This window comes from Sinocyclocheilus grahami, unplaced genomic scaffold (assembly GCF_001515645.1).
Source record: "Sinocyclocheilus grahami isolate Dianchi unplaced genomic scaffold, SAMN03320097.WGS_v1.1 scaffold511.1, whole genome shotgun sequence".
Taxonomy (NCBI): Eukaryota; Metazoa; Chordata; class Actinopteri; order Cypriniformes; family Cyprinidae; genus Sinocyclocheilus; species Sinocyclocheilus grahami.
Window position 1 is genome coordinate 153,408 of NW_015505690.1, and position 24,134 is coordinate 177,541.

Sequence of the window (24,134 nt, forward strand, 5' to 3'; positions counted from 1 at the left end):
GTTCATCACTAATTGATGGATGTCTAAAATCTAAAAATAAGGAGAAGCCTAAAACAAGCTCAATGCCCGGCCCGCATCTTAACTATGACGTAAAAATTGTACCGAAGGCCGGCCCTAGGGGCATAAAAAAGTCGAGGCCCGTTGGGCCCGGGCTGAAATGCAGGGCTTTAGTTCAGACAAAAGGAAACACCCATACTATGCAGCAATCATCCTTAATTGCAGAAATGTGGCAAAACACCTCTGGAGAGAACCTCAGATTATTAAATTCGAAAGTGCTTTCCATATTTGGATCAACATAGGCTACATTTGTGAACGCACATTTTCTGCAATGTCGCGTGTCTTACAGACTGCAACTTAACAATCGCAACTTCATTGTGCTGTTACTCCTTTCGAGTCGAATTTCTCAAAATTGGTCAGCTCACGACAGCATCAGGTGTTTTATTAATGGTGAGTATAATTATTTATTTATTTATTTCAATGAATGTAATCGATTAGATATCATAATATTTAGGCTATGTAGGCTATTATAAATCTGGTTGGTTTGTATTGACATAATATGTAAATGATATGTGTGCGGCCCGTGAGACTTGCACTTGGACCATAGTGCGGCCCAGTGGGAAAAAAGGTTGAGAACCAATGGATTTGAATATTAGAAATATTAGAAATGCATTAGTGTGTTATGTGTAAACCAGGTTAAAGAGATGGGTCTTTAATCTAGATTTAAACTGACAGGGTGTGTCTGCCTCCCGAACAATGTTAGGTAGATTATTTTAGAGTTTGGGTGCTAAATAGGAAAAGGATCTGCCACCCGCAGTTGATTTTGATATTCTAGGTATTATCAAATTGCCAGAGTTTTGAGAATGCAGCGGACATGGAGGGCTATAATGCGATAAGAGCTCACTCAAGTACTCAGGTGCTAAACCATTCAGGGCTTTATAAGTAATTAGCAAGATTTTAAAATCTATACGATGTTTAATAGGGAGCCAGCGCAGTGTTGACAGAACCGGGCTAATATGGTCATACTTCCTGGTTCTAGTAAGAACTCTAGCTGCTGCATTTTGGACCAGCTGGAGTTTGTTTATTAAACGTGCAGAACAACCACCCAATAAAGCATTACAATAATCTAATCTTGAGGTCATGAACGCATTAATTAACATTTCTGAATTTGACATTGAGAATATAGGTTGTAATTTAGATATGTTTTTGAGATGGAAAAATGCAGTTTTACAAATGCTAGAAACGTGATTTTTGATAGCAGCAAAGATTGCTATCCAATAGCACACCTAGGTTCCTAACTGATGTTGAAGAATTGACAGAGCAGCCATCAAGTGTTAGACAGTGTTTTAGGATATTACTAGGGCTGCCCCCCAATAGTCGACTAATCATTAGTCATCCAGAAGAGGCTTGGTCGTCCAAAATTTTATTAGATGCTTAGTTGCAGAAAAAAAAGATCCACGGGCGAAGTCATGCAGTCCATGATGGACAGATCGTTAACGGCTAGTCTATGGTAATACAGTACATCGACGGGCAGGACATCCAAATGCTTGACTATCATTCACTGACGTCTCAAATATGGCTTATCATCTGAAATATGTAAGTATTAACAACTTTACATGGCCTCTCAATCTAATGTTAACCTAGAGAAATGTGCGCTATTCAAGCGTCTGTGCGGAGTGTAGAAGCTGAACATTAGCGCTCACTGCAGGACAGATGGAGGCGCTGGTGCACTCACTTGATCTTAAAATAATCCTCATTTTTGGTCATACAGATAAGAGTAATACATCTTTCAAATCTGTAAAGACTTTTTGTTTATTTGTGTGCACTCACAATACCACGCTTTTGTAAAATAAAGAAAGCAAACTTGATGTGCTTTCTGCCGTCTCGGTCTGTGAACTTGAACGCGAAACTCTGTGTATATCTTTGCCTTACAGACATTAAAAATATATCTATAGAGAGTGAAATATCTACTTTCAAATGAACCAATTCAAATGGAAAACAAATTCTCAGATTATGTAATCTGTATGAAACATGAATACAGGTTCATCCACTACTGCGAATTCAGTGTCTCCAACTTAATCTCTTAATCTGAAAACAAAAAGCACTAGTTCATCAAATTATTAAAATGTTAATGCAGTCTCCTTACTATTTTTCTCTGAAATATTCATAATCATTACTTCTGCCGGTGCGCTGTGGCAAGCTTTATGCGTGTGCTTGAGCGCTTATTAGGCTATGTATGCAATTAAAGGCTCATTATAATGATTTAATGCAGCCTCCTTATCTGTTTTTCACAGTGACACATTCATAATCATTACTTCTGCCGGTGCGCTGTGGCAAGCTTTATGCATGTACTTGAGCGCTTATTAGGCTATGTATGCAATTAAAGGCTCATTATAATGATTTAAATGGTCTATTAATAAACGTGTGATTAGTCGACTAATGTTTCAAATGAACAACTACTAGTTGACCAGAAAAATCCTTAGTCGAGGGCAGCCCTAGTTATTACATGCAAAGGTTTTAGGTCAGATAATTAAAACCTCAATTTTTTTCAGAATTTAGCAGTAAGAAATTACTTGTCATCCAGTTTTTTATATCAACTATGCATTCTGTTAGTTTTTCTAATTGGTATGTTTAGCCGGGCCACAAATAAATATGGAGCTGAGGATCATCAGCATAACAGTGAAAGCTAACACTGTGTTGTAGAACACCGTGATATCTCCCAAGGGTAACATGTAAAGCGTGAAAAGTACTGAGCCTTGAGGTACTCCATACTGCACTTGTGATCGATATGATACCTCTTCATTCACTGCTACGAATTGATGGCGGACAGATAAGTCCCATTTGAACCATGCTAATGAACTTCCACTAATGCCAACAAAGTTTTCTAGTCTATTCAAAAGAATGTTGTGGTCGATGGTGTCGAACACAGCACTAAGATCCAGTAGCACTAATAGAGATACAACCACAATCAAATGATAAGAGCAGGTCATTTGTAACTCTAATGTGAGCAGTCTCAGTACTATGATACAGTCTAAATCCAGACTGGAAATCCTCACAGATACCATTTTTCTCTAAGAAGGAATATAATTGTGAGGATACTACCTTTTCTAGTATCTTTGACAGAAAAGGGATATTCGAAATCGGTCTGTAATTAACTTGATCTTTGGGGTCAAGTTGTAGTTTTTTAATGAGAGGCTTAATAACAGCCAGTTTGAAGGTTTTGGGGACATATCCTGATGACAATGATGAATTAATAATAGTCAGAAGAGGATCTATGACTTCTGGAAGCCCCTCTGTACTCAGACACCTCCCAAGATGGTCTCGATTTGCTTTAAAAAGGTCTGCAATATTATGGAGTGCTGACATAAGGACTGAACTCAATGGAACATGTTTAGACGATATTTAGAGTAGCTGATCTTGTATCAAACGTGCCTTTGCACAATATAAAGTGATGCGTAGATCGTGGATTAATGTTTACGGAGTGCCATGACATGCTGTTAGTCTAAAGCTATGACTTCTGGGATCTGATCATGTCACAGTGATGGCACAGTGTTGAAAATTACATTTGAAAATCGTTGGTAATCCGACCAATAGGAACTTGATCTAGGATATGCTGGGTGTGGCACTTTTTTACAGTTGGAGCATCTTTGGATTGGATTATTTGCTTAGATTGACATGTCTATCATTTACCATACACTTAAAAAATGTTATTATACATTTAGGAATACTGCTTCAGATCTTCAGAATACCACATCAGATCATTAGAAATGCTTTCAGGATGTAATGGGACATTGCTTTGAACAGTAACGGCCTGGCGGGAATAAGGAAAAGAGCTGCATTTCTGTTTGTTTTCGTAGGAAATAGATTTTTGGGGCAGCAAACGTGCCTCGATCAGTTGACTGTCCCTTTTCCTATTTTTAGAATGGGAGATTTTCTGGATGAAAGTGGTTTATCTGGAATTTTGAGTAGCAGTTGAAATGGCTGGGGTGTGCAGATGCCTACCTGAAAGGGCAACCAGATTAAGAGGATCTTTGCGGAGCATTCTTCATTGGAGGTGAAGTGCTGGACTTTGTCGGGTTGGGACACTGTTCACAGGACAGGACAAGGATAAACACTGGAAGAATTGTTGCTGGGATGGAACCATGAATGCTGATTGATGATTGACAGGACTAAATGCTCATCCCAAACCTATGTTTGGAGCTTCACATCGTTGTCAGAGTGTGTGGGAACAAAAAAAGCATAAGCAGCTGTGTGAACATATTAGCAGCATTTGTTTTTGCTCCTCGGAGAATAAAAATGCCTGGCCTTCCATGTAATTTGGCACATCTTCTCTTGTATGCCACTCTTGTGAATTATGTCATTTACAAGAAATGTCTTCATTTTTGTAAATACTGCTTTGAATGGATAGGTAATGGGTTGAGTATTGTTAACACAAAGGTCAGGACCTTTATCAGACTTGCTCACATTTAAGCCAACCTTTTACTAAACTAGGAAAGATTTTTCTATGGTCCATTACATGATATATGGGGTCAAATAAAGTTGTTTTAGGTGTTGCCTGAAAGTAATATCGCTGCACCCTTGTCTAGACTGCACAATGATTGCTAAGCTCATAAAAGAAGTGGTAAAATAGTTATTAGCCTATTACCCAATTAGTCAATGAGCCACATCTCAATAGAACTGCACATAAAATCTTGAGGTGAGAGGCAGAATGCTGATCTGATGATAAAGGCTGAATATGCTGATATGTTTGTGCTCTCACACAGGGCTTGTCAAGATTAAAGAAGCAAGAGACATTGAGACAAAGCTAAATGAAGTGGAGCGACTGTTGAAGAATACCATTAACATGCCCTGGAAGGTGAGAGATCTAACTATTGACACCAGCAAGAAAAGGGCTTGTGTATTTGAGTGCAACAAACAAGAAACATCTCTTGTTATTTCTTTATTACATCTTGCCAGCTAACAGCTTAATTTAATTACCTGAACATCTTCCTGAATGGTTTACTGGAAGTGTTATCTTAAATTGCATACTAAAAGGATGTTTTCTCAGTTTTCTAGGTCAGAAGTTGTCTTAACATTCTTTGAACGCTCACAGCTTGACCAGGTCCTGAGGAACGACAGTGTCCACAAAATTCAGCCATGCTTTCAAAATCCAGTTAAGATTTCAGGTATAGGTTTTTAATGTTAATATGCTTGTTAATATTTGTAAATATTACAATATTATATTATAGTGTAATATTGTTAAAATGTAAGCAATAAAATTAATAGTGTAATTATTGTAATAGTGTTAAGATTTTAAGGGAACATTTAATCGTATAACACCCTGTCAGTTAAACTTCAGGAATATCAATCTGTACAGTTAGGAAGCATAAGTGATTGTGAATCAGTTTCACCTGCTTTGGTGCAAATTAAAGTGACAACAGGTGCACTGGAGAGGCAACAGCAAAACAACCCCCCAAAAGGAAATGGTTTTGCAGGTGATGGCTACAGACAATTGCTCTCTCCTCATCCTTCCTGACTGATTTGTCTCTAGTTCTATATTTTGTTAGAGTCCTTGTCACTCCTTGTAGCATTAGGCAGTACCAGCAACCAAAGTTTATTGTGAAAACTTTTTTTTTTCCCCACTTATTTCAAAAAGGGAAACTTTCATATATTCTAGATTCATTACATGTAAAGTAAAACATTTCAAAAGTGTTTTTGTTTTAATTTTGATGATTAGGGCTTACAGCTCATGAGAGTGAAAAATCCAGTATCTCAAAATATTAGAATATTTCCTAAGATCAATCAAAAAAAGGATTTGCAAAGCAGAAAAATTCAAATTCTTTAAAGTGTGTCCATTTATGCACTCAATACTTGGTCAGGGCTTCTTTAGCACAAATTACAGCATCAGTGAGGTGTGGCATGGAAGCTATCAGCCTGTGGCACTGCTGAGGTACTGCTGAGGCACTATTGAGCCTTCAGCTCGTCTGTATTGTTGGATCGACTGTTTCTTATCTTTCTCTTGAAAATATCCCATAGATTCCATATGGGGTTCAGGTCAGGCATGTTGGCTGGCCATTCAAGCACAGTAATATTATGGTCAGCAAACCACTTGGAAGTGGTTTTGGCACTGTGGGCAGGTGCTAAATTCCTGCTGGAAAAGGAAATCAGCATCTCCATAAAGCTTGTCACCAGATGGAAGGATGAAGTGTTCCAAAATCTCCTGGTAGATGGCTGCATTGACTTTGCAGGACCAACACCAGCACCAACACCCCAAATCATTACTGACTTCGGAAACTTCGCACTGGACTTCAAGCAGCTTGGATTCTGTGCCTTTCCAGTCTTCCTCCAGACTCCTGACCTTGATTTCCAAATGAAAGGAAAAATTTACTTTTATCTGAAAAGAGGACTTTGAACCACAGAGCACAGTCCAGTTATTTTTCTCCTTAGGCCAGGTAAGATGCTTCTGATGTTGTTTCTGTTTCAGAAGTGGCTTGGTACACTCCCAAGTGTTTGAATCGACTTTACTTGACAGTATTCTCAATCTTGCGGTCATCCCTGTTGCTTGTGCACCATTTGCAATAGGCATGGGCCGGTATGAGATTTTGATGGTATGATAACCTTAAGCAAAATATCACGGTTTCACTTTATCACCATATTGGTGTTACAGCTCTAAAATGTGTTAATTTGAAATGTCTGGGTAAAAAAAAAAAAATCTGAACACAACATATTTTGAGCAACATACAGAATATTTGGAACAGTAGTATTTGTTTATTTTTTCTTTGATTTGTTTCTGAAATATGGGCTGTCCTGCAGCTTTTGATGTGGATGGTTGATTTGCTTCTAGAGCTACTGCTGCCCTAAAAAGAAGAAAATAAAGACCGACATCTTTATTTTACCTAAATCTGTAATTACAGTTATTTAATTTTAGTTATATAATTCATATACATATCATTTCATATCATTTATTTATATAATTTCATATACACCATTTGAATGAATAATAACCCAATTTGAAGCAAAAACAGAATGTTCTGACTAGCTTTGTGAAATTATACTACATGCCTGAACGAAACAGCAGAAGCTCTGAATGGGACTCAGATTCACACTCTGACAGCAGGAGGCTCTGATACAGCGTTTCCTTGGTTATCGCAGTAAACAAAGCAGAGCTGCGCTGAAACACTGCTTTAATGTGAATTATACGAGATGAAAAGAAAATACCATCTAAACGTTTCTGAAGACAGTCAGTTCCCCTCAGAAACACATTCATATTAACCCCCAAATCAATATTTAGGATTTTATTCCAATAGTTCATGCATCATGAACAGTGAGGGATCTGCCTGCTACAGTATTTTTCTCTTTGCGTCCGTCTTCAGTATCTCTGGCCTCTGTTAATGGGCATTTACAGACTTCATATTTTCACATAAACGACATTTGGAAAATGATATGCATTGCAACGCAGTTTGTGCAAGTCCAGAACAGAGATCGGCTGCAATAAAACAATAAACGGCCGGTTGCCGATTGCGTAAGTTCCAGAGGAAGCTCCTTCGGCCATCATACACACGTGACTGACAGCTCGCTCGCACCAACAGGAGGAGGAGACGTTTTACTCTCTACACTGCACTCAACCTGAGGGATTCCTACACTTTCAGTCTTTGAGGAGACATGAAAAACAGCGAATACCGCAGGAACCGTATAACGGAAGATATTAGCGGTTTTGAAACCGTGACATTTTCAAATTGCGATATACCTTGAATCCGGTAATCGGCCCATGCCTAATTTCCAACCCAATTTCTTCCTTCCAGTCAACTTTGCATTTAATATGCTTTGATGCAGCACTCTGGGAACAGCCGCCCCTTTCAGTAATGACCTTCTGTGACTTACCCTCTTTGTGGAGGGTGTCAATTATTGTCTTCTGGACCATTGCCAAGTCAGCAGTCTTCCCCATTATTGTGGTTTCAAGGAACAAGAGAAACCCGGAATTTATACTGTAGGGATGGTCATTTAATGAAACTCAAATGTAGATATTCTAATATTTTGAGATGCTGGATTTTTGACTTTCATGATCTGTAAGCTGTAATCATCCAAATTAAAACAAACAAACAAGCAAACAAAAAACGTTTTAAATGTTTTACTTTAAATGTAATGAATCTAGAATATATGAAAGTTTAACTTTTTGAAATAAGTTACAAAAAAATATAAAAAAATTCACAATATTCTAATTTTTTGAGATGCACACAAAATCACATTTGAATGTGAAGAAATTTCAGACCATCAATGAAATGTAGGAAAATACGACAAGGCAGATTATGTCTATTACAACAAAGGATTTTGCAGACTGTTTTGAATAGTGGAAGAGATGCTGGGAGAACTGTGTGAGTTCCCAAGGTGCCTAATTTGAAGGGGGCTAATGTCTCTATTTTTTACATATTACTTGTACTTACCGTATTGGCCCGAATATAAGACAATGTTTTTTTCTTGGAAATACATCTGAAAAAACGCGGTTGTCTTATATTCAGGGTCTAGACTTTGACATGTCAATAATACACCCATAACCATAGGTGGCGCCAAATACACATAAAACGAGTGTGCCATGAAATATGTAATGTAATGCCTGTTGTAAAGATCGTGAGTAAAAACAAAAGAGAAAGAAAACCTTACAGCTGCATGAGTCATAACTGTCACGTTAGCCTGATGGGACCAAACTCCCTTTGTGATTTTAAAATGTAAGACAGTACCCAGATTTGAAGACTATAGTAAGATTTAACTTCTACTGTTAATAAGATTTTGGTAGGCTACTATTAGATGGACAGCCTAAATGTCCTAATTCAGATGGGCTACCGGTTTTTTTTTTTTTATGGTATATCAAAAACGTCTCAGGTTACTTATGTAACCATGGTTCCCTGAGTAGGGAACGAGAGCAAAGCATAACGTGCACACTTACCACCTATGTGGATTTGTAGAAAAGTGCGCAAAGCTTAACGTGTGCGCTTACCATAGTATTTGGATTTTAGAGTTTTCCAAGCATCTGTTTACAGATATCCGGAAGTACTGGGCCAAACGGGAGAGGCAAGCTCAAATACAAATTTGAGACTGCCCGAGACAGCATTTACACAGGAAGGTTCTCATAATGCCACCTATACCTCCCGCTCGATGACGCAGCAAGAGGGGATATCCTGGTGATCGGGAAGCCCCTCAGGGCAACCCAGATACGGTAGACCAGTCAGGGTAGCATGAAAGCGTAATCCCAGCCCGGACGTCCAGGAAATGTTTTTTTTTTTTTTTGCAGTAACGCGCCGGGGCCTGATGATCACAAAGGCTCCCGCAGAAGCCTGTGTTTGATATGCTTGGAGCATCGCCATCGTGTGCAATGAAGCGACAGCCCGACCTGCTGCTGCATATGCCCTGGCATTAGAGCGAGATGTCAAGGAGGGAGTCTTAAAAGAGGACGTCTCATCCATAGAGAGATAGCTAGCCAGCGTCTCTCTATAGGGGCATCTTCCCATAACCGCTTTCGCGCATCGCCTCGATGTTGGCATAACTCGTATGCTGGAATCGATGGATGCGTGAGGAAAAAAGGGCCTCTTCCATTCCTTCTCAAACTCTGTATGGAAAACAGGAAGAAAAGAAGGCTCACCTGAGCTGGAGGGTTATGGCCAGAAAAATAACGTTCATCGAGATACTTCGCGACGTCACTTTCTTCACCCGCTTCACAGCAAGTAAAGCCTCGCCGTGGCGCAATCCATAATTTCCAAAAGCTCATCATACGCAGGGCAGGAGAATTGGGAAGGCTCAGCCTCAGCTTCTTTGCCCTCCTCAGACATTTCCTGCTTTTGCTGGGCTGATCCCAGCAGAGATTATATCAGACAATGTTAATGAAATAACATCATCCTCCAGCGGCTCACTCTCGTGCACAGCCGACGATCGCGAAAGGGAAACCCCTCTTCAAACTCATTGGCCAGATCCACCTGCGATCCCCACGAGCTCATTCCCTTCCGTGCCTCAGCAGCGGCGAGTCCTGAATCGCGGGAAGCAGACAGCTAATTCGCATATAACGCATAGATCATGTGTGTCATCAGATGTTAAACAACGTCAACACGGATGCACACATTCTTAAACACTTTGCTAGTGCTCGCCATAATGAGATGAATAGAGATCGCTCTTACCACAGAAATGCACGCTTCAAACAAAACAGTCAATGAAGACGAAGAAGAGAATGATGTGTGCTCCCGGCGCCTATTTATACTATAGTCGCTCCGGTAGTGACGTCATGGCTGTCGCCGGCCAACGAGTTGGTGTTTTTTCAATGTATGCTTCAGACATGGGTCACGACGAGGCGTTCCCCATAGTGACCCCTAGAGGACGCAGTTCGAAGTTCCCATGAAAGGGAAATGTATATTTTTTAAATGTGATTGTTGCTACATTTTACCAGTTTTTACCATACTTTCAAAACAAAAATTTAAATAGGAAAAATATGCAATATGAAAATAATTAAAGACAAAATGTGTTTTACTGAGAAAAAACAAGATTTGGTTTTTAAAAAGCCTTTTTCCAAAAGGTACATCTGGAAAAGGGGGGGTCGTCTTATATTCGGGCCAATATGGTACTTTTTACATATTGCATACATATTACATTTGTTACAGTTATTACGAATATATTATAAATATTATATATAATAATATAAATAGTCTTTGAGAGTTGTATTTCAGAGTTTTCTGTTTGATTTCTGTTCACTTGACATTTCTACAGAGATCATGAGGTCTAATGGGTTTTGCCTGGCAAACACAGAGACCATTGTGTTTGATGAGAGCATTCCACTGGACAAAGAGAGACCCTCCTCCACTGACTCAGCCCAGCACTCGTAAGTGTCCGACATTGCCTCTGTCATCCCAGTCCAAGTCTCAGAGTACATAACAATACAGGAAATGTATATCGATAATGATAAAGCTTTGTTGTCAGAGAGCCCTGATTACATTCATTTTTACATAAGCCATTGACAACATTCATGTAGTAATGTTTTCCTTGAGTGCATAGTAGTCTGTCACACACAGGAAGGGATACTTCCTTCCCTGGGTGTGAGAAGGAAGCTCTGGAATGAAACCCTCCCTATTAGATGTTTGATGAAATTACTCCCACACTAATACATGATTTACACAGTTCCTCCTTCCATCCCAAACACTGTTGACTAATACATAATGTGAAGTCGTCATCATCAAGATTTTTATTTCGGTCCTCCTACACAATTTCATAATAATTAAACAATATTTAAACAATAATTACATTTTTTTTTACAATTTTATAAAAAAGATTTAGACTGAAGTGGTTTTAAAGCTTGTAGTTTGAAGGTGTTACGTTGAAATTTGATTAAACAATAGTTTAATGGTTTAATAGAATGGAAAACTGTATTTACCTTGGCATAGTTGAATAATAACAGTTCTGTACATGGAAATGACATACCGTGAGCCTCAAACACCATTGTTTCCTCCTTCTCATGTAAATCTCATGCATGCAAAAGACCACTGAAAAATAGGCGAATCAGAACATAACACCAACCGTAACGTTACAGTCGGGATCACTAATAGTTACGCCCCCAACATTTGCTTATACCCGCCCATGTTCTATGCCAGCCGCCAGCCGAACCTGCACAGCCGAATCATCAGAAGTTCTGCAGGTATTGTGAAGAAACAAGTGAGGATAATAGCGAAAATGGCAGATCATGGAAATAAATGTTATGTTCCAGGCTGTGCAGGGGATGTGATGTGCAGGGATGGGTTGGTGTCTGTATTCAGAAAGGCACGGAAAACAAATAACGCGCGTACTAATGAAATAACACGAGCCACTAAAGGGACATGGTTAGCTGCTTGCTAGCGGTAGCCTGTTACAGGACATAAGATTTCACTTACCACATAAACAGAGTAAGGAGGGATGACTGAGGATAATGGCGAATGATTTACAGATCCTGAGCACCACTGACAAGTATCTGATCTTGTCAAATGTGGGGAAAGTACTGCCGCTGTAGTTTACACAGAGCACGTGGGATCGCAAATCTCGAAAGTGAAAGTAAAACGCGATTGTGCATTCGAACGCAGTTTCAATACCCCGCATATTAATATGCGGCTCCCTGATGCCCGCATTTTATATACAGTATAATTACCCAACGATATAACTGCGAGAGACTGTATTGAAATATATATTTTCCCTGTTATTTATAGTTTCCTTCCTGCTGTGTGAGCTACTAAAATGAGCCGCACTGTGATACAGCCAATCAGAGCAGAGCTCAACATTGAGACCATTTCATTCTAGGGAAAAATCCTTGGGTTGTAAATGGACATGTAAAACCGTTTCTGGAGATTTTTGAGATCTGGAGATAAAACCGTTCTCTGATATCTATGTAGATATCAGAGAACAATTTAAAATATTGTATCAATGCATTCTATGACACCTTTAAAGCATTACAAAGACAAGACAAACTGTTGTTTAGTTAATTTACAATCCTTCTCTCTTCCTTAGCATATAAATTAGATTTTTTTGTTGATATTGTGTGTTAGGGTTAGGTTTCCCTATATGGTACCTTCACACAGAAGGATGAATGTGTAGCGTCTGGACCAATCAGACACACCATTTTTCATTTGATTTAACAAATCAATTATTCATTAGATTAACAAATCGTCACAGTCCCCTCACCCAATAAACTGGATGCCAGGCTGTCTGCCACCCGGCCCCCCCGGTTACCATGGCAACCCTGACACCAGATACATTTACGACCTCCTGGAATTTAGGTGGAGAAAATCACTGCCTTGTCCATAAGGAAAATCCACAAGGGATGGACTTTTCTTTGCTAATTAATTAATTAATAGGAAAACCTTTCTTTGAATGAACACACATGATCCTTCAGGTCATTATGTATATTATTAGGCCCTTTCGCACCGCTTTAGTTCCAGAACTAAACGTACGGTACTAAAGTACTGGGACGATTTTGCGCGAATTATTTCCCAGTACTATTTATAGGGTTGCATTCGCACTGACAGTGTGTACTAAGAAGTGACGTAAGCCGGTCGACAGCGACGTCATTTGTGTGCGGCGTTCAACAATGTAAACAAAGAACAACATTAACAACAGGAGGATAAAGGACACTGTGATCGGAGCTGTGTTTTTGTTGTGTCTCGCGGGTTTCACAATAATGAACATGGAAAGTCGACGTATACGTAAAGCGATTGAAAGAACGGAAAGGAGGACTAAGAATCTCCAACGACAACTGGCAGTGCTACATTTGCTACAAGTGCCTGCACTTCAGCGTCCGTCCATCTAATAAAATAAATAGTCACTTAATCATGCAGATTTATGCTACAAGCTTTTGTAGAATTGTACAGTAAGAAAGTTATTTCCCTTAACCAGGAAATTAACGTTCTTAGAATTGACAAGACAGTTGACCCTGAGAGGTCAGCTAAATATCTACAGCGGGTCTAAAATATTCATAATTAATTATAACTAGTTATGATTAATTATTCATATTTCCCATGAGCTGATTCGTTACAAATGTATGGTACTGTGAAGTCCTGTTACAGCTTAAAAAGCAAACATGCTTCCTTTATGATAGAAGTAAGCTTATGATGCCTTAATACTGTATACTGTCCCAGCAGGCAGCTTGTTTTGGAGTTATATTGTTTCTTAAGATTTTTTTCATCTATCATTTCATGTATTAAAATGGTTGTATTATCTCTAAATATGCAGGTATGATGAGGATGGGAGAGAATCTTTGGATCCTGTAGATCAAGACCTGAGTGATGATGATCCTGAAGCTTACGTCACTAACCTGTCCTACTACCACCTGGTTCCCTTTGAAACTGACATCTTGGAGTAATGCAAACAATTTCTGCATGGGTGGACATTTACGGGGAGCACTGAATCCCACCTAAACAGTGCAGATCCAGCATGTAATTTCGGCCAAGTGATAGATGTGCCAGCGCTTATATTTTCTGATTAGTAGTGTTTATGACGGCAGGAAGAGTTTGAATGCAGAGATCGCTGCTTGCTTCCTGCTTTGACTTTGTCCATCAGATTGGTTGGCCTGAGCCAAAAATTACACTATATTCACCCACGTGCCTCATTATTCAACCTAGACTCATGCTGTAGCTGTACTACTAGGAACTAACATAATGAAGAAATAAGCTGCTATTCCTGGTGTACAGATTGATGGGGGCCTGAAAGATTTGTTTCATTTTCTTTTGGTTGTAAAGTTCAGGCTGTACTGTTTTTGAGGTTGTGATTCATTTTTTTCAAGGCCCAATGCCCAGAAAACCTGCCTGAAAAATGTTTTCTTCAGAAAGAGTCTACATTAGAAACAATGCTTTGGCATTAGTGGATGATCTGCAGATGCTCCTGGAGAAGAAGATCCACATAAGGATTTATCAAGATAGAATATTATCTTGATATACTGTATATGCCATTGTAACTTAAAATGCCGATTCAAATAGCCAACAACTGAAAAAAGGGTATATGTAAAATTGCAAACTCAGTTTATTAACGTTGTTCTGGGTTCTTTTATGACCTCTTGAATGAGTCGTCGTTGTGCTCTTGGAGTAATTTTGGTTGCCCGGCAACTCCTGGGAAGGTTCACCATTGTTCCAAGTTTTTTTAATTTGTGGATACTGGCTCTGACCATGGTTCGCTGGATTCCCAAAGCCTTAGAAATGGCTTTATAATCCTTTCCAGACTGATACATGTCAACTGTTTTGATTCTCATTTGTTCTTGAATTTCTTTAGATCGCAGCATGATGTGCTGCTCTTTAAGCATGCTTTACTTTATCAGACAGGTTATATTTAAGTGATTTCTTGATTCAACAGGTCTGGCAATAATCAGGCCTGGGTGTGGCTAGTGAAATTTAACTCAGCTTTCTAAAATAATGTGGTTAATTGCAGTTCTTTCATGATTTAACAGGAGGGGGCAATTAATTTTTCACGTAGGGCCACGTAGGTTTGGAGAGCTTTTTTCCCTTAATAAATGAAATCATCATTTAAAAACTGCATTTTGTATTTACTTGCATTATTTTTGTGTAATATTAAAATTTGTTTGATGATCTGAATCTTTTAAGTGTGACAAATATGCAAAAAAATTTAAAAACAGGAAGGGGGCAAAAACCTTTTCACACCACTGTAAAACCTTTGATTTTGTTATGAAATCACTGCTTTATTAATCTTAGTGTTAAGGGCATTGGGGTTAGCAAAATTAAGCTTGCAGATGTATAGTGGTGTCTTTCTTGTCAGACAATTTAAATCGCTCTCAGAAGATAATTTTATTAGCTTGTGGCCTCTTTTCTACTGAATGACTGTGGACAGTAGCTGAACTTTGTTCTTTTCTCTTGAATACAAAGGGCTTGCACACTCACTTGGCACATGGTGCCTAGTCCACACACACACACACACACCCTACTTTGTAATAGAATCATGTTTCCCCTCTACCCGTGAGAATGTTCTGCTCTTTTTTTAGTTAACAAATTTTGTAGCTTTAATAATCGCTCCCACTTTTAAAGCATACATATAGGAAGAATAAAATGATCTGAACTGTGGGAGACTGGGTCAAGTACACTCTTAAAAATAAAGGTGCTTCACAATGCCATAGAAGAACCTTTTTGGTCTAAATGGTTCCATAAAGAACCTTTAACATCTGAAGAACCTTTCTGTTTCACAACAGGTTCTTTGTGGCGAAAGAAGGTTCTTCAGATTATAAAAAGGTAAGAAAGAGATGGTTCTTTAAAGAACCTTTGACTGAATGGTTATTTGTGGAACCAAAAATGGTTCTTCTATGGCATCGCTTGAAGAACCTTTTGAAGCACCTTTATTTTTAAGAGTGTAACCGTATTAGAGAGCATATTTACATATTTTTTGCAACATGCAAGTGATCTGATGCTTAGTTAAATGTTTTTTTCTTCAAGATGCACATAATATATTTGAACATATCCTCTGACATGTCATATCCATCATGCCTAGCCATGAAATACTCCCTGTCTCACATCTAAACCTGGATGCATGTGAGCAAAGATATCACTAATGTCTTGTTGGACACAAACAAAGTGCAAGAAGGATAGACTGTGCTTAAAGTAATTAAAGTACATGGACATGACCAAATGCAGAGCACATTGCATATTAGGTATGATACATATCAGAGAAAAGATCCAAAAGAGGTTATTTTTGATCATTGGAATTTTGAGGTAATGATTATTTTTGCATTGAAAATAACATTGTCTGTTCTGTTATGATGCACATACTTTTATATGTAGCATTACGTGAATTATTTTTGACTGCTGGGCACCACATCATGTATTGCTAATTATAGTCATTTGTACAGTATATTTGAAATTAATTGCATAGCTTGTAAATAATTTATAAATAACATGCCATTAAAGCTTTTGTATAGGCTAAATAATGTTTAGTTTGTGTTATGATTTAGTTTGTTTTCTTCTTCAGAATAATCAGACTAGGTATAACAAACAATAATAACAAACCTGATCCTTGAAAGCAACTTTATTCACAGAAAGATATTCAAAATAACAAGTTGCAGCTCTCAAAATATGATTCCAAATAGCATCTAGCTATGTGTGTATAATATATATTTTTTTAACTGAAAAATGGACTTGGATTGATTTGTAATTTCTTCTTTCTGATGAGCTCCACTTTATGACAGCCATTATTAATTATTTAGAGTGTGCTGACACCTGCCGTTCACTCATAGTATTTTAAAACTAAGTTGTATAATATTACAAAAACAGTAGATCAAAAGTTTGTGGTCAGTAAGGTGTTGTATTTGAAAGAAATTAATACTTTAATTCAACAATGATGCACTAAATTGATTAAAAGTGACAGTAATGTCAATTAAAATGTTACAAAATAATTCTATTAAAAAAATACTGTTCTATTCAACGTTCATCAAAGCATTTTGAAAAACCTTATGACTATGACTGCTATCTAACTTTGGTCATATATATATATAATTTAATCCACTTGATCATGTGATCATGTCCATCATCAAATCTTTATTCCACTATGTGATAATGTAATATGACAGTTGTAAACGTTTTAAAAATCCAAGTAGGCTAATCAAAACTGCCTGTACATGAGGAGTCACCCATATAAAAGATGCTTGCTGAATCCGTTCAAGCCTGTAAAAGTACATGGCAATATCACATTAACTTAAGTCATTTTTTTCCCGGCGCTGGGTCTGCTGCTCCAATAGCCTACATCACATCAGCAGAAGTTGATGACTTTTATTTTGAAATATCCTAAAGTCGTGAACTTTATTTCTCAATTTCACTTTGTAACGCAATGGATCGCCAAATCACCGCTGTCCGTCCAGAACATCGATTTGACGCTAATAACCTGAAAAGATATCTGTCAGGGAAACTTGACAGCATTTCAGGCAACAGCACTTTAACTCTGCAGCAGTACAGGTACGAAATTTCACAACACACATAATTTTTCAAGTGCACCTCATGCAAACAAAACGCATGTTTTGTTTGTTATTTGTTCTATTGTACTTATTTGTTTTGAATAGAGCTGGGCAATCCAACCCAACGTTTTACATTGAGACTGCAGATAAACGTTATGTGCTCAGAAAGAAACCTCCAGGAGAGCTGCTGCCCGGAGCTCATAAGGTAACGTTACTGTGTTCTGTACGTATGTGAAACTTCAGGATAACTGAATAACTGATTATTTGTAGAATACTTGCAGTGTAGAATTGAATGTAATTGGAATGTTGAGTTTAATATAGTTTATTTGGGTCAATCCAGCGCTGTTGTGATCATGCAAAAAGGACTTTGGCACCAGTGATTGTCCAACTTGACAACACAACACAAATGTATAGAGGTGCATCTCAATAAATTAGAATGTCGTGGAAAAGTTCATTTATTTCAACTCAAATTGTGAAACCCGTGTATTAAATAAATTCAATGCACACAGACTGAAGTAGTTTAAGTCTTTGGTTCTTTTAATTGTGATGATTTTGGCTCACATTTAACAAAAACCCAGCAATTCACTATCTCAACAAATTAGAATATGGTGACATGCCAATCAGCTAATCAACTCAAAACACCTGCAAAGGTTTCCTGAGCCTTCAAAATGGTCTCTCAGTTTGGTTCACTAGGCAACACAATCATGGGGAAGACTGCTGATCTGACAGTTGTCCAGAAGACAATCATTGACACCCTTCACAAGGAGGGTAAGCCACAAACATTAATTGCCAAAGAAGCTGGCTGTTCACAGAGTGCTGTATCCAAGCTTGTTAACAGAAAGTTGAGTGGAAGGAAAAAGTGTGGAAGAAAAAGATGCACAACCAACCGAGACAACCGTAGCCTTAAGGCCCGTTCACACCAAGCACGATAACAATAAAGATATGTGATAAAGATATATATGATCGTTCTCAATATTAAAGATTAGCATAGTTCACACCACAACTATAACGATAACGATACAGAGGAACGATATCGTTGTGATCACTTTCAAAACAATTTTTTTTCCAGCTGATGGAACGATAAAACACTGACAGCCAATCAGAATCCATCCTGCTGTAACGAGCTCAAGAATTTAAAGCGGCAGACGCATGTGCGCTTAGAATAAACAGACGATATCGTTCGCTGGTGTGGACGCTAATATCGTTATCTTTATAGTTATCGTTCTTGGTGTGAACGGGGCTTTATGAGGATTGTCAAGTAAAATCGATTCAAGAATTTGAGTGAACTTCACAAGAAATGGACTGAGGCTGGGGTCAAGGCATCAAGAGCCACCACACACAGATGTGTCAAGGAATTTGGCTACAGTTGTCGTATTCCTCTTGTTAAGCCACTCCTGAACCACAGACAACGTCAGATGCGTCTTACCTGGGCTAAGGAGAAGAAGAATTGGACTGTTGCCCAGTGGTCCAAAGTCCTCTTTTCAGATGAGAGCAAGTTTTGTATTTCGTTTGGAAACCAAGGTCCTAGAGTCTGGAGGAAGGGTAGAAGCGCTCATAGCCCAAGTTGCTTGAAGTCCAGTGTTAAGTCCACAGTCTGTGATGATTTGGGGTGCAATGTCATCTGCTGGTGTTGGTCCATTATGTTTTTTGAAAACCAACGTCACTGCACCCGTTTACCAAGAAACACTTCATGGAGCTCTTCATGCTTTCTTCTGCTGACCAGCTTTTTGAAGATGCTGATTTCATTTTCCAGCAGGATTTGGCACCTGCCCACGCTGCCAAAAGCACCAAAAGTTGGTTAAATGACCATGGTGTTGGTGTGCTTGACTGGCCAGCAAACTCACCAGACCTGAACCCCATAGAGAATCTATGGGGTATTGTCAAGAGGAAAATGAGAAACAAGAGACCAAAAAATGCAGATGAGCTGAAGGCCACTGTCAAAGAAACCTGGGCTTCCATACCACCTCAGCAGTGCCACAAACAGATCACCTCCATGCCACGCCGAATTGAGGCAGTAATTAAAGCAAAAGGAGCTCCTACCAAGTATTGAGTACATGTACAGTAAATTAACATACTTTCCAGAAGGCCAACAATTCACTAAAAATGTTTTTTTTATTGGTCTTGTGAAGTATTCTAATTTGTTGAGATAGTGAATTGGTGGGTTTTTGTTAAATGTGAGCCAAAATCATCACAATTAAAAGAACCAAAGACTTAAACTACTTCAGTCTGTGTGCACTGAATTTATTTAATACACGAGTTTCACAATTTGAGTTGAATTACTGAAATAAATGAACTTTTCCACGACATTCTAATTTATTGAGATGCACCTGTATAACGTTAAGTGACCCCAGTGGTGAACGTGATTTCACCAAGTACAACATGTTCCTGGATCAACATTTAATCAACCAATCAGAATAAAGGGATAACTTCTCAGGAAATGTCAATTTTAGGCTTACGTTCAGGGTTGCTTCTACACCCTTGTTAATCAGCTATAATTTTCCTCTGATTTTAGGAATAAATTATGGGTAGGGTTAGGTTTAGGGGTAGGGATTGGGTTAAATCTATATATTTTTTTAAAGTTATGTTGATCTTGGATCAACAAAGGATGTTGATCCAGGAACATGTCTTACTTGGCAAAATCACGGCGACCGTGAACCAGTAGAGGGAGACAGAACCAAATATATTTTTTAAATTAATTAATTAATTTATTGATGCCTATTTCACGTAACAAAAACTGTATTTTTGTTTCAATCAAGAAGCCAATCTGCTGTCATAATATGTACTGGTTAATTGTTATGTCTAATTTTTCTATATTGATGATGCATCTCAGATGCGATGTGATATCTCGGATGTGATATAATGGAATATAATAGAGATATAATGTGAATAATGGTAATTTTAGATGACCTTTCGGATGTATTTAATTATAAAACGCTTTATAATCTATAATAATATTAAACTTATTTCATATTTTCTCCAAACCATCTTGAATATTAAGACTTTCACCTGCAATTCTGGCCAAATTAAAGATGCATTGTGTGTGAATTTGCACATGTTACCTTGTGTTTAATAAAAAAAAAAAAGATTGATTAGTGAAATGAAAGAATGATTTAATAAAAAATTGGAATGATTAGTAATTGTCTCTGATTGGCCTGTTTAGCTAAGCCCTCAAAACGCATCTTATTTACTGGTACAGTATTGCATGATTTGTAGATTATAATTAATAGTTTACACTTTGTATAAACATTTGCAATTCGTTTTTAAAAGGTAACATTACATTCTTAAGGACTCCATGCTTGCATTTATTTTCAGGAGCACTTGTGAAGGAGCACTTCATATTTGAATCCTTTTTTTAAAACCTTTGTAATGCTTCCAACTTTATTAAATGTATGCCATCTTTTGTGCCAAAAAAATGTAGATTTATGAACTCTTATAAATTTTTTTTATCAAATAATAAATTCAGTTAAAATAATAAGATACAATCAGGAAGAATAAGTTACTAATCAAATGAAATCAGCATCAACCATTCATCTTTGCACGGCACAGAAGAGCACAAATGTGGCATTACAGAATTTTTGACAAGACTCAGAGGTGGCATCAATGCATCTCATAATAACAATGTTATAAAATAATGTTTTAAATATAAAGTTTTGAATATAGAAATATTAAACAATTTAAATGACTCAATTTATACTTTAAAAATGAAACTGAAACCACCAGTAGGTGGCAGCAAGTCACTGCATCTTTCATTCAATCGATTCGTTCAAATGGCTGATTAATTTAGGAACGAAGCAAGTGACTCACTTTATGACTCACTAGATTTGATCAAAAACGCAGATTCATTCATAAACGAAACAGCTATGTTTGCCTGGAGATGCGCAGCGGCTCAGCTGTGATTTATTTCAGAATCAGAAGAGCTTTATTACCAAGTATGTTTACACACACAAGGAATTTGACTTGACTGCAGGAGCTTCCAGTGCAGTAGAAAGTACAGACATAGTGCAGGCATAATTATTTTCATTGACAAAGCAAATTAGACAACAGTGTTCCTAAATCTATGTCACTTAATATTAACTTATGTATAAAATAAAAAATTTATAAAACCGTTGTATAAATAAAATTTTACTCTATATAATTCTGTCACTCATCTTAGTTCATCGCAATCTCACAAACTTCAATTTTAATTAATGAGGCTCTCTACACTGCACACTGAATATATTATTTACATCTTCTTTACACTTTGTTTGTTATAATGAATGACAAAATGACTGCAGTCAGCTTTCACGATCTGTTCTGTGAGCTGGAGCAGCATGCGGACCGATAGAGAAGTATTTCTGTTAGCTGCAGTCTGCAGTTTATTATGGACAATCACAAAAGACGGCATTGCACAGTGAATCGTAGACACAAATATATCGAGCTAGGTTTATGTGCAGAATTGGGAGTGCTTTCGTAGTCTTTTGAATGGATAAAATATAGAAATCACTTTAATTTCCAAATAAACCTAACCAGTTGGAAATGTCAGTGAATTATTTATTTCATCTAAATAATTACATGAATTGCTCAATAATTAATCTAATTAGTTGGAAGTAATTATTTATCAGTATTTGCAGAGAAAAAACTGCAAATGCCCCAAATAAACAATTAAAAGATTAATTATTGTTACAGACAGGGACGTTGAAGAGACAACACAAAAAGAGGCCTTTCAGAAAGTTAATGTTGTATGTTTTAATTCTCCTCATTAATTCAAAACAAGTTCTTCTGTTTGCACGTTTCTGGCCTCTGCTGCTCTTTAAAGGGACAGTCCACCCAAAAATGAAATATTTAATCTTTAATCAGTTTAATAAACCAACAAGCTAAAAATATTATTAATTTACATTACTTAAAATTAAGCTGAAATAACAAAATATACATATTAGATAAAAACTGTTTAAAAAAACAATAATAATGTTAACAAACTACAATTACTAAAAGTTAAATAAAAATAAATATAAGCTAAATAGAAACATAAAAAAGCAAAACCTTATAACAAAAATGACTAAAATATAAACAACATTTTTTTATGAAAGTCAAGTAATTTAAAATGTAAATAAATACAACAATAGTATATTAGTAATACTAAGCTAACACGGAAACAAACAGGACATTTTTTCTTATTTAATGTTCAATGTCAGTTATGTATAATGTAATGTTTTATTTCTGTGAACAGTTTTATTTTTAAGACTAATAAAACAGTAGTGAAGAATAATATAGTTGCCATCATATTGTCCGTCGATCAAAACATTGTCTTGTATTGTGTGGTTACCTTTCGAGATTGGTTCACTCAACATTGCATTATTAGCTGAAGCTATGGGGAAACTCCCTTTCTTCGATGATGCTGAATCACTCTATTACATTGCAAAAGCCAATAGTGCTTGAGCACTCAAGTGTGAGGCAGAGCCAGCCACTTTATAACTTGTCGCAGAGAGCCATTGCCTCAGAATTGTTCTTCTTCATTCCAAAGCTGTACTTCGCTGCAGATCTTCATACTTGAGAGGACGATGTAAATAGAAGCTGCTCTCCTCCTTTGCAAAGAAAGGATACAAAGAAGATGTTGCAGAAAGCAGGGGTGTAAAATGCTTGAGTAATTTTTAGTGGTCGACCCTTATTGGTCTTTTGACAGCCGATGCCGATATCTTGGAAAGCAGGGTGGCCGATGGCCTATATAATTGTATTTATTTTAATATTTAAGAAATTTGAAATAATTTAATAATGGATTAAAAAATAAATTTGTAAAATAAACATAATTATACTTTAGACGACTTTAGTATTTTTCACATAAATAAATATTTAATAAAAATATAACTAAAAAGGAAGTAAACTCTGTAACCAACAAGAGCACTCAGTATTCTGGGAAGTTTGTGTGCATTGGGAATCATATTTTTTCAAATAAAGCCAAGGACAAGGTAACACTCACTTTACATACAGCACACAGTGAAAATTACATGAATATGACAGTGGGCAAATGCATAAAGCGCAGCATAATTTGAAATCACGAATTTAATGTTTAAAGCATTCAATTCGCACCGAAAGTCATGCAGAGAACACGCGATCATGCAGGACACACATGCACACTTTACAAGATCTTACAACTGGATTCGACTAAGTTTACAAGGTTTGTGAAATTAAATGTTCATTAGCCATTCAAAGATTTGTTTAAATGATGTAAATGCGTAGGCTATTTGCTGAATGCTGACAGCAAACGAGAAAGTATTATAATGTTTGCCTTTCTATTACTAATAATATAAAAGCAATCGTTATGATACTTTTTGTATACATTTTAATCCCTTTGTTTAACAGTTCTATTAGATTATTAGACAGACTTCTTGACCGTTTCTCAAACGGAAGGCTGCATCCTCCGGAGGTCGCATTTGTAGGCTGCATACGTCATGAAGATCTTATTTTAGAATATTAACAGTTATAAATTTGACCATTATTCTTAGTTAAGTGTAAATTGTTGTAATATACTTATGACTCACGAATGTAATGCTCAGCTAACTGAAATAAACCAGGCTTGATGACCTATGCAGCCTGCAAATGCGACCTCCGGAGGATCCAGCTTTCCGTTTGAGAAACGGCCCTTCTATCCATATTAAACGGTTAACGACGACAGCAAACAAGAGGGGAGAATGTGAGCACTGTGTGCGCAGGCGCTACCATTATCAGCGCCATTAAAAATAAA

At 37.3% G+C, this 24,134-nt stretch overlaps 2 protein-coding genes across 3 annotated transcripts in view; both read left to right on the forward strand.

The window, feature by feature from the left end:
• Positions 1 to 14,492, forward strand: part of pxdc1b (PX domain containing 1b) — a 35,922-nt gene extending 21,430 nt beyond the window's left edge. The window contains exons 2-6 of one of the 2 annotated variants that reach the window (XM_016237320.1): positions 4,761 to 4,852; positions 5,045 to 5,162; positions 5,382 to 5,471; positions 10,723 to 10,834; positions 13,705 to 14,492. In XM_016237320.1, the coding sequence (XP_016092806.1) occupies positions 4,761 to 4,852; positions 5,045 to 5,162; positions 5,382 to 5,471; positions 10,723 to 10,834; positions 13,705 to 13,834 (542 nt within the window). In that variant the 3' untranslated portion in view covers positions 13,835 to 14,492. The remainder of the gene's footprint in view (positions 1 to 4,760; positions 4,853 to 5,044; positions 5,163 to 5,381; positions 5,472 to 10,722; positions 10,835 to 13,704) is intronic. The other variant, XM_016237321.1, reaches the window with a different exon arrangement.
• A 2,788-nt stretch (positions 14,493 to 17,280) lies between these two features.
• Positions 17,281 to 24,134, forward strand: part of acad11 (acyl-CoA dehydrogenase family, member 11) — a 123,979-nt gene continuing 117,125 nt past the window's right edge. The window contains exons 1-2 of the mRNA XM_016237322.1: positions 17,281 to 17,417; positions 17,522 to 17,621. Coding sequence (XP_016092808.1) covers positions 17,293 to 17,417; positions 17,522 to 17,621 — 225 coding nt within the window. The 5' untranslated portion in view covers positions 17,281 to 17,292. The remainder of the gene's footprint in view (positions 17,418 to 17,521; positions 17,622 to 24,134) is intronic.